This window comes from Sparus aurata, chromosome 10, assembly GCF_900880675.1.
Source record: "Sparus aurata chromosome 10, fSpaAur1.1, whole genome shotgun sequence".
NCBI classification, from domain to species: domain Eukaryota; kingdom Metazoa; phylum Chordata; class Actinopteri; order Spariformes; family Sparidae; genus Sparus; species Sparus aurata.
This window is the reverse complement of record NC_044196.1, coordinates 5,053,843-5,066,957: the sequence shown is the minus strand read 5'-3', so window position 1 is coordinate 5,066,957 and position 13,115 is coordinate 5,053,843. Positions and strand designations below refer to the sequence as shown.

At 37.9% G+C, this 13,115-nt stretch overlaps 2 protein-coding genes across 2 annotated transcripts; one reads left to right on the top strand and one right to left on the bottom strand.

Annotated features, from left to right (window-relative positions):
* Window positions 1-1,298: 1,298 nt before the first annotated feature.
* On the top strand, window positions 1,299-6,498 carry fgb (fibrinogen beta chain). The gene is made up of 13 exons (XM_030432086.1): window positions 1,299-1,462; window positions 1,727-1,759; window positions 1,864-1,961; window positions 2,404-2,506; window positions 2,749-2,817; window positions 2,932-3,046; window positions 3,942-4,048; window positions 4,268-4,382; window positions 4,677-4,796; window positions 4,903-5,025; window positions 5,112-5,206; window positions 5,606-5,796; window positions 5,908-6,498. The coding sequence occupies exons 1-13, from the start codon at window positions 1,385-1,387 to the stop codon at window positions 6,140-6,142; spliced, it is 1,482 nt and encodes a 493-aa protein (XP_030287946.1). The 5' UTR covers window positions 1,299-1,384; the 3' UTR covers window positions 6,143-6,498.
* Window positions 6,499-7,980: 1,482 nt separating this feature from the next.
* On the bottom strand, window positions 7,981-12,227 carry LOC115590284 (fibrinogen alpha chain). The gene is made up of 4 exons (XM_030431597.1): window positions 11,519-12,227; window positions 10,520-10,703; window positions 10,295-10,440; window positions 7,981-9,392 (listed from the first exon to the last, which is right to left on the bottom strand). Exons 2-4 carry the CDS (start codon window positions 10,590-10,592, stop codon window positions 9,048-9,050), a joined length of 564 nt encoding a protein of 187 aa, XP_030287457.1. The 5' UTR covers window positions 10,593-10,703; window positions 11,519-12,227; the 3' UTR covers window positions 7,981-9,047.
* Between the last annotated feature and the right edge of the window lie 888 nt (window positions 12,228-13,115).

The window sequence follows — 13,115 nt, the reverse complement described above, 5'->3', positions numbered from 1 at the left end:
CAAAACAAACAATGACTGTAACGTTAATGCAGGAAATGTTACTGTGACAATATCAAAGGGAAAGATGATAAACAGCATTTAAAATGACAAATAAAAATATAACGTAGGTGATGACCTCAGGATAACAAGTTATACATTGTATAACTGGTAGATTTTTAATAATCTGAAAAGAAAATAATGATCTTTCTTTTACATCTTTTACACACGTCAAATCAAAAAAACATTTTTGAATATTTTTTTACTGTTGCTTGGAATCACACATGAAAACATTTTTTTTTGCTACATTTTGTCTTAACTCAAGAATTTTTTTTTTTTTCAAATGTGGAAAAAAAATTACTGTAAAAATGTGTCTTCCTGAATTTTTTCCCCTACATGTTTCACACATATTTTCCCTGTTCTTTTATTTATTTATTTTTTGCTCAGTTTCCCATTTGAATTTATCTTTTCTCTAGTTAATATTTTTATTTTTCACTTGGCTTCGTACATGAAAATAGTTTCTCTTAAAAAAAGATTTTGTTTTCGCCTGAATATTTAAAAAAAATAAATCATTGAATTGATTTTACATGAAAAACAAACAAACAAAACCTGAAGTCTGAAAAAAAAATCTCCAGATGTTTTTTGTTGTTTTTTTTCCACTTGGCTTTTATCGATGTGTGAAAAAACAAAAAGAAATTTTGTCTGATATTTTTTTCAAAAACACTTGTCAGGAAATGTTTATTCAAGTTTGAAACCGAGTGAAAAGGAGACTTAAATAGTGAGAAAATAATCTTTGCTTGGCCCTCGGGACTTCCATAATTTCACATGTGAACTAACATTTTGAAATGGGATGAGGAAAAAGGAAGTCAAGGTCAATTCCAAACATAACAATACAGCTCTTTCCATTGCCAGCAATAAAGTTCAGTGAGATGTACAGCATCCATGTATCCATTTCATCACCACATGATTGCAAAACAAACCCCATATTTCCTCAAAACATACATGACACAACGTCAGCATCCTCCGTCGTAGCTGTAGCAGTGTGAATAAGAATCAGATCAAAATGTCCTGGAAAGACACTTTTTCAACAAGGACGACTGACTCAGACCAGCTAAATGTTTAAAGCTGTTTTGCAACGACTGGAACCTCTTTTGGAACCTCCTTGTGCCCTTTTGTTCCTTCATAAAGTCCAGACTGACCGTGTGCAGCAGTGACTCAGGTTGGGTAAACTGTCCCCAGAGTTATTGACCAGTTTTTGAGGATCAATAAAAGTGTGGGAGGACGTCGACTCACAGACAGAGAGGGGATAAATACCTGGTCCAGTCAGATTTCAGGCACAGACAGAGGAGTGAAGGCACACTGAAGACCAACGACAATTTGAGAAGTGGAACTTGATCGACGGTGGAAGATGAGGACGCTGCTGTTGCTGTATCTGTGTGTGTACGCAGCCCGGGCCCAAGATGATCTGGAATATGACGACTATGACGTGAGTGTGTTGGTCAAGCTTCTAAAGATTTCTTCACTAATATCAGACCAATGGAAATTTTCACACATTATGATTGTGATTTTATACTATCAGATACGCAACAGTTTGTTGCTTAACATAACATTCTAGTTTCTTCAAGTTCAGATATCAGAGTTTTTGATTTGTGCGAGTCAATAATTAAGCTTTCACACGACAGTTACAAGCCTGAGAGGAAAAAAAAGGATTTCAATATTCACATTTATTCACAAACATTGTCTCCAACAGGACACCAACAGTCAACCTGCAAGTAACGGCACGGTATGTACAGTTTGCTTAAGCCATTGTTTCATGTGTTTCATGTATTTTCATAATTTGTCACGTATTTCCTTCGTAACGTTTTGTTTGACTTTGTTTCCCCACAGGGGACCGTAAATGCTCGAGGTCATCGTCCATCGACGAGGGGCCGAGACGTCTACACCAACAACCGCTATTCCCCGCCTCCTATCGGTGGCCGCGGCAGGTACACTAACACATTTGTGAAAGAAGTAAAAAATCATCAAACTGAAATAATCCACGATAACAAGATTATATTTATAGATATCTAAAGAAATGCTAGCAATCGAATTTATCTTTAACTTTGTTACTGGATGTGTTTCTCCATTTTTTTTGTCCAATAAATAACTCATAATACAACAATGTCATATTAATAGTTATTTTTTGAAATATCACAGTTAGAGTGAATATTGCGACACACCTGATTGAACACATTAAACATTTTCCAAATCCATCCTCTGGGATATTTTACTCAAAATCATAAAAGTAAGCCAACGACCAAAGCGGCCAGCCTTTATCCCCTGAGCACCACGAACAACCAAACAAGATGTTATGACCATATCCATAAAACAACAGTCGACAGAAAACAGAGTTACATGTCGGTGAATCGTCTCTTGCTGCTTGTTTAGGTATCGCGGCCGCCCCACCCCCGCTCCAGTCGGACAACCACAGGTGCAGGAGAAGCAGGAGCAGCCGGAGTCCGGAGGATGCACCCACGCCTCTGAGGAGATGGTAGGAGGCCGCCAGAGGAGCCCAGCTCCGTTTAGCATGTTTCAGAACAGTGATTATAAACTCCAGATGTTTCGTTAGAGCAGAAGTTCGTCGACCATTTTATCCAGTTGGGTTGAGTACATTTCAGGGCCATTGTTATTTTTAGTAGAGGTTCTTGTCGTTTCTGACGTACAAATATTTTCCGCTTTCTTTCCTTCTTTTTCTTACATTACATACTGATCAGAGTTTTTCCCGTCCAACAGGGTGTTTTATGTCCTAACGGCTGTGAACTGAAGACTGCCCTGCTGAAGCAAGAGAGGAACGTCAAGACGGTAAGCAGAAATTTATGTGAAAACTGCTAAAAATTGCATCTTTGTCAGATTATTGAGAAAACATTGGAATTGACTGATCCTTAATCTATTTCTTTTATTCCTCATTCCTCACAGAGCATCAATGACCTGAAGCCGAGGGTGGATGAACTGTCCAGATCCACAAACCACATCTTCAACTACGTCAACAGCATTTCCAACTCTCTGCGAGAGAGGCAGCGGCTCTTCGACGGTGAGAAGACTTTTCTTTCACTTATCTTAAAGACAAAAAAAAAAACACAAAAACCTTTTATTATTTTTATCTGAAAATAAATTCTCCTGAAAATGTGTTTTTCACATGAAAAAAAAAAATTCCTAAAAAAAGATACATTTTCATTCATTTTAAGACACGAAAAAAAAAGGATATTTATTTTAACCTTTTTGTTTTTCACCTGTTCTCGAGTCAAAAACACAGAAGAGAAAACAATCAAGAATTAAAAAACAACAGATCATAGGGACAAAAAAATCTCACTTTCTCTCTGGTCTTCATAAATACTTTATTATATAAAATTTATATAAAATCTTAAAAAAAAAAACATTCTAAAAATTGTTTTATTTGTTTTTTCACCTCAAGATAAATTCTCCTGAAAAATTTTCACTCAGTTTTACACATAAAAAAATGAAATGTTCAATATTTTTGTGTAAAAGAAAAAATATATCTATAGTTTTTCACCTGTGAATCAATTTTCAGGAAAAATTCAGAACAAAATTTCATACAAATCAAGAAAAAATCATCCTGAAAAAACTTTTCCCATTTGTTTTTTAACTGCTCCATACATTAAACAAAAAAAAAAACAACAAAAAAAGAAATTCTTCTGAAGATAAGACAGAAAAATACAGGTAGACAAAAATGATCCTGGCAAAGCTTTTTGTTTTCCATCCTTCTCAAGTAAATAAAACCCAGAAAAGAAAACACTTAAGATCACAATTAAAAACATGTATCACCAAAACGTCTGCCCTTGCCCCTCAGGGCTTCCGTACGATATAAAAGAGTTACTTTACAGTGGAAACAAACAGAGAGACTTCTACTCTTCCCTTTCGGACATCCTGTAACTTCCTTCTCTCTCTGCATCTCCTCCTCCTCTCAGACAACGGCAGGGCGGTCAGTCAGTACACCGATCAGGTGGAGGAGCAGCACGTCTACATCAAGGAGACCGTCGACACCGTCTTCCCCTCCAACATCAGAGTGCTGCAGGTAAATCAGAGCTGACACGAGTCACGGGAAAACCTTGTCATGTTGAATTAAAAATGTTTTCCCTAATCAGCCACGTGGAAACTTAACTTCCTTTTTAAAACACATTCAATAATATGAAAACATTTCCTTATTCATAAGAGGAGCATCAAGCATCATAAATAACAAATGGCACCAGTACATCCGGCCTTAAATGTGACGTACTATGTGTCCCGGCTGCAGGGCGTCCTGGAAAAGGTCAGACAGAAGATCCAGAGGCTGGAGAAGGCCATCCAGGCCCAGAGGGAGGAGTGCAAGGAACCCTGCAAGACCAAATGTCCCATACCAGTCGTGTCTGGTGAGTATGTCGCCCCCTAGTGGCTGTACTTTGGCATAATTATCTGTTTAAGATTATAGAATAGACGCCAAATAACTTGTTATAATGATAGCTATAGCGAGATTCAAGCTTCATGCTTCTTTTATCAACACCAACAAAAAAACAAGTCCAGTTCTAGGGATTCCCTTGAATTGATCGCATCTGGAGGAAAAATGTCTTATTTTTGGTCCATATAGTATGTATAGATGTATCTTTCATACAAATCTGTATGTACGATAGTTTTCCTCTGTTGAATTGTTCTCCTGTGTGATTCAGGTAAGGAGTGTGAGGAGATCTACCGTCGTGGAGGAAGAGACTCCCAGATGTACGTGGTCCAGCCCGACACCTTCTACCCTCCATACAAGGTCTTCTGTGATCAGACCAGCCAGAACGGAGGTGAGGATAAAACAGAGAATTAGGGTTACTGAATTAGTTTTTATTATAAATGACATAAATGATGGAGGTCTCAGTGTTTTCAAGAGAACTTCTTCTATTTTCCCAGGATGGCTTCTCATCCAGAGCAGGCTTGACGGCAGTGTCGACTTCGGCCGACGCTGGGACGAATACCGACGTGGTTTTGGCAACATCGGCTTCGATACCGGCAAAGGTCACTGCGAGACTCCAGGTAAGACTTTCAACATATGAAACAAGAGTTAAGTGGTGAAGTTACTATGACTTGTGGTTGACTTCTGTACCCTTGTCATGTGACAGGTGAATACTGGCTGGGTAATGACCGCATTAGTCTGCTGACTAAGATGGGCCCCACTGAGGTTCTCATTGAGATGGAGGACTGGACCGGAGCCAAGGTGAGGATTCTGTTTACTGCAGAAACTTTTATTTGATCAAGAGAAAATTACTGTTTTGTTAATCACGTGAAACCAAAAATAAAAACTCAGTTTGATTTCAAAAGACATTCACAGTGGACCTCGTGCACCCACTTTAAATGGGGCGTTCGCTAGTGCTCTTAGCTTAGTAGCTACAGTGAAGATTTATGCTTAAAAAAAGGGCGTAAATAAAATAAAATTCAAATCAATTTGGGATTTCAGGGCTTTAGAGCTGTATGAACTTTACCTGACTTTCTGTCGGCAGTTAGCATTGTGCAGATTTCCAGCTCTTAAACATTGCTAAGATACAAACTGTCACTTGAAATATTTTACCGCTGTCTTAGTTCGAGATGAAACTAAATTTTTTCTGCGATTGTTTAGGTCCATGCCCAGTACAACCAATTCACCATCCAATCAGAGACGTCCAACTACGTGCTAGCGGTGGACGGCTACTCCGGTACTGCTGGTAACTGTTTCCTGGACGGATCTCTGGAGCTCTACGGTGAAAACCGCACCATGACGATTCACAATGGCATGATGTTCAGCACCTACGACAGAGACAACGACAACTGGTGAGAGAACTTCTCCCTCTTTTAAGACGACTTTGAGTTACTTAAATTATCTAAATACACACTACGTAACAATGTTGCTAAGTTTTTCTCTGTCCCTGTTCCCTGAACCAGGACCCCCGGTGATCCATCCAAACAGTGCTCCAAGGAGGACGGAGGTGGCTGGTGGTACAACCGCTGCCACTCGGCCAATCCCAACGGTCGATACTACATGGGCGGAGCCTACACCAGACAGATGGCCAAGCACGGCACAGATGACGGTGTGGTGTGGATGAACTGGAAGGGCAGCTGGTATTCCCTCAAGGCCATCAGCATGAAGATCAGGCCTTACTTTCCCCCCAGTAAATAATGTCTGAGCAAGTCGACGCATACGTAACACAGTCAGGAAACCACCAGAATAAAAGAATTTATATTGATGGACATTTACACATGATTATAAAAGGGTTTGGACATGTGCTGTAAGAGTGAAAAAGAGCCGAATCTGTTTAAAAAGTGAGCAACGCTAACAAAATGAAGATAATATCAGATGTTTTAACGTCAGATAAACTTGTCATGTCTACTGATGAAGAAAAAAATCTTACTGGTTGTGAGTGAATGAGTTGCGATCCGTCCTTTCTTGTTACGTGTGACGTATTCAGTGTGCAACGACAGGATGAGTTGATGACAACTGTCCTCCGCTACTCAATAAACACATTGAGGAACCTACTTCCTGTCTGGTCTCATTGTTCTTTCACTGTGTCAATGTATAAAGTACCGTCATCTGCAAAAAAACAAGTAGTGCTGATCAGTACATAATGTTTAAATGATCAAACAGATTTGATTTCTATTCATTAACTTGGAAAACTTCCTGATAAGAAACTAGAGTTGTCACGATACCAAAATGAGTAACCACGATACTATACCAGACAAAGTATCACGGTTCCGGGTATTATCGCAATACTGCAGCCTTTTTTGATTATTATTATTTTTATGAACTGCAATGTATTTGTACAAGTTATAAATACTTATTTTATGAATTATTTAAATACTTCTAATTTATTTGGTTGAAATTAAATAATCATTCAGTTTCCTTTGCACATTAATTTATGTTTAACTAATATAAATAATCAACTTAGGATAACAAATCCACTGTCTTTTAAAAAAAATCTGACAATGCTTCCTCTCCAACATAATAAACCATAGAGGACAAAATACAATAAACAGGAACTTATTCCCAGTGAAAACTATATTTTTATACATTTTCTAGGCGCTTTATACTTTGACATCCTTTAACTCTTCATTCCTCAGCCTGTACACGGAGCATATGGCCTAATATCAGCCAATGAGAAAATAAACAGGGCATACTAACCTGTTATTCGACATATAAATCTGGGTGACGACACTGCAGGTGTTTATGAGGTTGGATGTGTTCCCTGCTTTGGCTTCTATAGCTTGGTGGCAGCGCCTGCACTGTGGACGGCCATCATCTATTGCTTTACCGTCTGTGCCTTGTTTAAAGCTAAAATAGTTCCAAATGTGACTTTTGGAGTTTGGTTTTTGAGCAAAATTAGTGGTGCCACTGACAGCGACGCCACGGCAGACTCGCTGCTCGGGCCTGGTGCTTCTGGCATGGTGAGTGTGTTGTCTCGTGTTAGTGACTGTAAGCTGTGCGCGCGTTTGGGCGAGACAGAACTTTAGCTTGCTGTTTGTTTTGAAGCGAATTTCTATTGAAGCGGAGCTGTCTTCATGGAGTTCGTTCTTGCTGGCAGAAACACACGAACAGCCAATCGGCTAACAGACGGGCGGATCCCGGAAATCACCAGTAACAGGCAAACAGCCAATCATTCAGCAGCTGTGTAGTTCGGTTGCAGTAGTTAGCATGTGGGTTTGTTTACAAGGGAGTAGCATACAGTGAGAAGCCGGGAGGAGAGTAGAGGCGGCTGCTATGTAGCGGAAACTGGCACCGGTAGTATAGTAATCCACGGTAGTACCGTCGTGTAGAATTTCTAGTATAGTAGGAACCGGCGTAGCGTGGGTACCGTGGGTATCGTGCAACTCTATAAGAAACAAAAGTAAAACAGAATAAAGTCTCTGAGAGGCTTCAAACTTGTGCAAAACAGTTCTTTATTAACTGATCTGTGAACCACAAGATTACAGAAAAAACAGGCAGCACCTTAAATGCATCCAGAAATTCACTGTATAGCATGAACAATTGTTTCTGTGCCTTAAAGGTGCTATTTGTAAGAAATGATGATTTTTGAGTCTCATTCTGAACTTGTCAAACAAATGACTGTCTGGGATTGTAGGACGGGTTGGCCACCATGCCAGAGAGTCAACTTATCTTACAAATATCATCTTTAAGGAAATAAATACCGATAAATAACTAAACAGGAAAAAGAGAGGAGTGTGCTCTCGAGGACGGAGGTAAAAGGAGATTTTGGTGGCTTGCAGAACCAGACGATTCCATAGCCCCATAAACTCCTACAAGTAGGAGTTGCAGTGGTGAAATTCTAAAAGTTAAGACCCACTCATGGTAAAGATTCACAGAGCATCTGAGCCCTTACGAGAGCTACGAAGGTGAAATTCTTTCATGTTGAAAAATCAAAACTTCTACAAACTGTGAGAAAAAATGTAATCTAGATGTGATCAGCCCCTAACCCGCAGGTTCCAACGGGCCTGTCTCATTGCAGCCATTCGGGACAATGTGTGTGTTCCCACCGGCCCAGCTTTGCCATTCCACCTTTCAAAAGTAACCCGGAAGCAGCTATCCGCTCCGGCCCGAAGATTACAGGAAGTCAGACAACGTCAATTCAAACGGCACAAATATCACAAAATGAATGCATCTCTGCAAGATTAGATAGGCATGACGCTCCGCTTCTGAAACTGGTGAAAAAGAATGAGGGGGTGGAGAAATATTGTCCAAACACTGAATGAATGACAGTGAATTCATGAAACTGACACCTCGGAAAAGTGACTGCAAACAGCATCGTGTGCCTGCACAGCAGGGCTGAGTACGCAACAGGGGATTGACTTTCTCTAAAAATTCGAATTTATCAATGTCTAAAAACCGCTAGATAAACGTGACACTTGGTGCATGAGAGGATGGCGCACCAGATGCAGACATCTCAGTGCCATCGGCCTCAGTTTGCACAACCCAAGAGCACGATGTGTTTTACATCTTCAATCAGAAAGAAAAACAATTACGTTCATTAGAAATGTCCTTTCAAAGCGTAATTACAGAGTGCTTTTGAAAAGAAAAGGACACCAGAACCCTTTCACTCCAGCTCCAGAGGATCAAGAGCCTCCACATCTGCAGCCTCTGCCAGCAGCTCCTCCAGAACCACCTCATTCTGCCCAACGTCCTCAAACTGGGTCAACAGTTCTCTCCGGACCGTCGGGATGGTTTTATACTCGGAGGACGGTGCCAGGTCTGAGTCTAGAGGCTGCAGCTTGATATGTGGGATGTCTCTAGGTGTTCCTGCCTTCATTCTCTGGTTGAGAGTCTTGTCCATCTGGTCCATGTCAGTTCGAAGCGCTTGATGACTCTGATGATCTACGCTGAACGGTAACGCCGACCGGCAGGACCCGGAGCAGGATCGCAGCTTCCTGTCAACGTCCACCTGGTGACGTAAACAAGACGTCAGAAACGAGCAGTCAACACAAAGTTAGCATGCAATGCTCTTTTTAAACATGGTCCACAGTGGAAGTGAATTTAGGGCGAATACAAGTTCCTTTTTCAATTCAATTGCATAAGTATTTAATTTTTTTCCCCCATGTGTGTAGCAGGGGAAAAAAAAGGTTTCAGGAGAATTTTGTGACATTAAATAAGAAAAGAAAGGAAAAAAAAAAAGGTTGAGCAGGGGTAAAAGAAAAATAAGTCTGACACCAAGTGGAAAAATATCTTTTTATAAAAAAAATTGTTGTTTAATGTTTAATGTGTAAAACTGAGAAAGAAAAAAATGTGTGAAACCAAGTGAGTCAGGAGAAATGTTGGTTATCTTTTTCATGTGTGACACAGATTTAAAAAAGAATTGCAATTAAAATCAAGTGCAAAACATTTTGAAGGATTTTTCTTTTTTCAGGAGAAAAGGTAATTTTTTTATTCATGTGTGACACAGAGAGAAGACTGAAGGAAATTGGAGATTTAACAAAAAAATCTTTCCAGAAGGGGAAACAACAATTGTGTGTGAAACAGAGTGGAAATAATTTTGGTCTATTTTTCCATGCGTTGCACTAAGAAAAAATCAATAAAAAAAAAATCTGTGAAAAAAAAATATTGTGAAAGTGAAAGTTTTTTTTTCAATGTTTAAAAAGATTCGTTTTTAAAAGTTTCCAAAGGGGGAAAAAATTTGTGAAAACTTTTTTTTCAGGATGGATTTTTTTTTCATGACTAAAAAAAGTTTTATTGAGGGAGGAAAAAAATCACACATGAAAAAATTAGTTTTCTCCTGTGTGACACAGAGTTAAACAAAATCAGGTGGAGAAGGAAATTGACTTTGAAATGAACCTCTTGCAGCCTCACCTCAGTTCGATATAAGTCCTCCAATTGTATCTGGGCGTTGCGGCGCAGCTCGTCGAGTTCCCGCGACAGCCTGAATGACCGCTTCCGTAGTGATGTGAGATTCCCGGCCAATCTCTCCGCTTGTTCCACGAACTTCAGCTCTGAAGCTGCAGACAAATATTAAATTATTCCTCATTGTTTTCAGCGTATCAAATCAAACAGTCAGCCAGTCACAGTCAGTCTTACTGTAGATGTTGACTATGACTCGTCGGTTGTAGTTGTAGATGTGCGTCATCGCCTTCATGGACTTCTCAGCCATGTCTTCGTACGTCTTTCCTGTCTCACACACCGTCCTCAACTTTCTCTCCACATCGCTCTCCACCTGTGAGATCAAACCCTGGAGTCTGCAGCCAGAGGGGCATTTAGAGACCTGTGGAGAACATGACGGTTAACGAGAACGTCTGAGAGGATTTACCAGCAGTTTTAGAGACAATGATCATAAATATACTGCATCAGATGAAACTGTGTTGTGCTCGCTCCTGTTCTGTTTATAACTTAAACAAAGAAGTTTGCCAGAATAATCTTTCAAAGTTTCTGAAAGTAAATACAAATCTGTAAAAACACATGAAAAAAAATTAATGTTGAATTTTCTTTTCTTTTTTCTTTTCAGGTTATTTTTATTTTGTTTAAAATCTCATGAAAGAAATTTCTCCTGAAAAATAATTTCTCCTGAAATTTTGTCAGAAAAAACTTTCTTGAAAGAAATTTCTTCCAAAATGTAAAGAAATTCCCCAGGAATTTATTTTCCCGTGTTTTCAGAAAAAAATATTCTTGACAGGAAGTTCTCTTGAAAAATGAAAAACTGTCTCCAAAGATAAGTGTTCAACTCAAAATCATTCAAGTTCATCTTTTGTAAATAAAAAAAAATAACTTACTGAGATTTTTAAAAGTAAAAGACAAAAAAGAATGATGTTTTTAAAACATTCTGCTAAATTGATCTTCAGTAAATCAAATCTAAAATTGAAGTTAAAAATGAGCCGGTCTGAAACTTCAGGTTCTCCTGAATCAAATGATGTCTGACACAAAAATTGTCTCATATTGTTTCATGTGATTAAAATGCCCTTGAGTGGATTTAAAATCAGACTGTGGTCTGAAGAAAAACAAACATTACAAATAAATAAATTGTACCAGTTATCATTTAAATGCCATGTTCCCCTGCAGAGTTTCATATGTATGTGTTCTCACCCAGTCATCATCTGAACACAGAGGGACGTCTTTTCTTGCTCGACATTGTTGCCTTTTGTATTTTTTTCTGCGGGGCTGTCGGCCATCTTGATTCTGCTGCTTCAGCCTCACACACACTGCAGACAAACACAAACACAGACAGGACTGTCGGTCAGTTCACCTTCAACTGAGCTCCAGTTCAAACACTGTGCTGCAAAGATAAAAAGTGTTTGTATTCTGTCACAGCTCTGAAGTTTGGATTGTTTTCAATGATTTCATCTCATGAAATGATCTCCTACGTTTGTGTTAAAACTACCTTTAATCAAAGCTTTATTACCTACAGGGCAAACTGAAAGAACACTTTATATAGAAATTGTCCATATTAATCAAATCTAATCAGACTAAGTCATCCAGTTTATTTACAACAACTCAACATGATAAAAAAAACGTTTACTGAGACACTTGTGTAACAACATTAGACAAGTGTTGAAAATACACTGAGGACTTTTCTGAATAAGTGGCAGATTTTAAGAAAATGAGCAGCTTTGTGAATCGTTAGGACGTTTGAGAAATGCAAGAACATGTCTGAAAAGTTAAGAATTGATTTTTTGTTTGTGATAGTGAAACCGTACCTGCATAATGAGGACATTCTGATAAATGAGGACCTTCATGTATAAATCAAAAGAATCAACATCATAGAAACAAATGTTATTTCTTGTCAAGTATCAACAGTTTTTACCTCACTTCTTATGTTTGACAAAGAAAAATCTTTTCGATTCAATTAAAAAACATAATTGAATAGAAAATTAGAATTGAACATCTGCATAAATATAATTTAATCAGGCTTTTTATTTATTAATTTATTCAGCAATTGCATTAAATGTTACACTTTGCATTAAACTTATGTTATATAATGTGATTAACATGTAATCAAAATATGTAAATAAGTCACTTTTCTAAGCAGATTAGTTTTTTGTGAGAGTCTGAAGGTATATTTATACTACAATAATTCTACACAGGTGATTTAGATTGAGATCACTTTGTAGACATCACATAGTGTCTTGCTGTGTTACATAATCTTTTAATGCAGGAATTACTCAATCACACAGTATTTCATTCTTTCATGTTTGTTTTGACTTTAAAACAACATCTGGACAGCCTTTCTCAATATTGTTAAACAAGTAAAATATCATATCAATAACGTTTTCCAATATTGTTTAACACTTGAAATATGACTACAATAACTCTTTTCAATATTGTTAAACACATCACATCTAATTACAATAACTGTTTTCAATATTGTTTAACACTTAAAATATGATAATAGCTTTTTCAATTATTGTTAAACATGCAACATATAATGACAGTAGCGTCTTTAATTGTTGTTTAACACTTAAAATATGACTAACTTTTTCAATATTGTTAAACATGTAAAATATAATAATGACAATAACTTTTTTTCATTAACGTTTTACATTTAGGGTATTTAGCAGACACTTTTGTCCAAAGCAACTCACAATAAGTACATTTGTCACAAGAAAGAAACCACAACATATCACCATAGATAAGTAAGCATGAAAAAATATTATATTTCATTATCGATTAATACTTAAAATAT

Excerpts from the sequence above, each read along its gene's own strand:
- fgb (XM_030432086.1), top strand. The coding sequence starts at position 1,385 with ATGAGGACGCTGCTGTTGCTGTATCTGTGTGTGTACGCAGCCCGGGCC. Across the intron at positions 5,026-5,111 it reads AGGTCACTGCGAGACTCCAG|GTGAATACTGGCTGGGTAAT; the intron begins GTAAGACTTTCA and ends GTCATGTGACAG. Across the intron at positions 5,207-5,605 it reads AGGACTGGACCGGAGCCAAG|GTCCATGCCCAGTACAACCA; the intron begins GTGAGGATTCTG and ends GCGATTGTTTAG.
- LOC115590284 (XM_030431597.1), bottom strand. The coding sequence starts at position 10,592 with ATGGCTGAGAAGTCCATGAAGGCGATGACGCACATCTACAACTACAAC. Across the intron at positions 10,441-10,519 it reads AGTCATAGTCAACATCTACA|CTTCAGAGCTGAAGTTCGTG; the intron begins GTAAGACTGACT and ends ATTTGTCTGCAG. Across the intron at positions 9,393-10,294 it reads AGGACTTATATCGAACTGAG|GTGGACGTTGACAGGAAGCT; the intron begins GTGAGGCTGCAA and ends TTACGTCACCAG.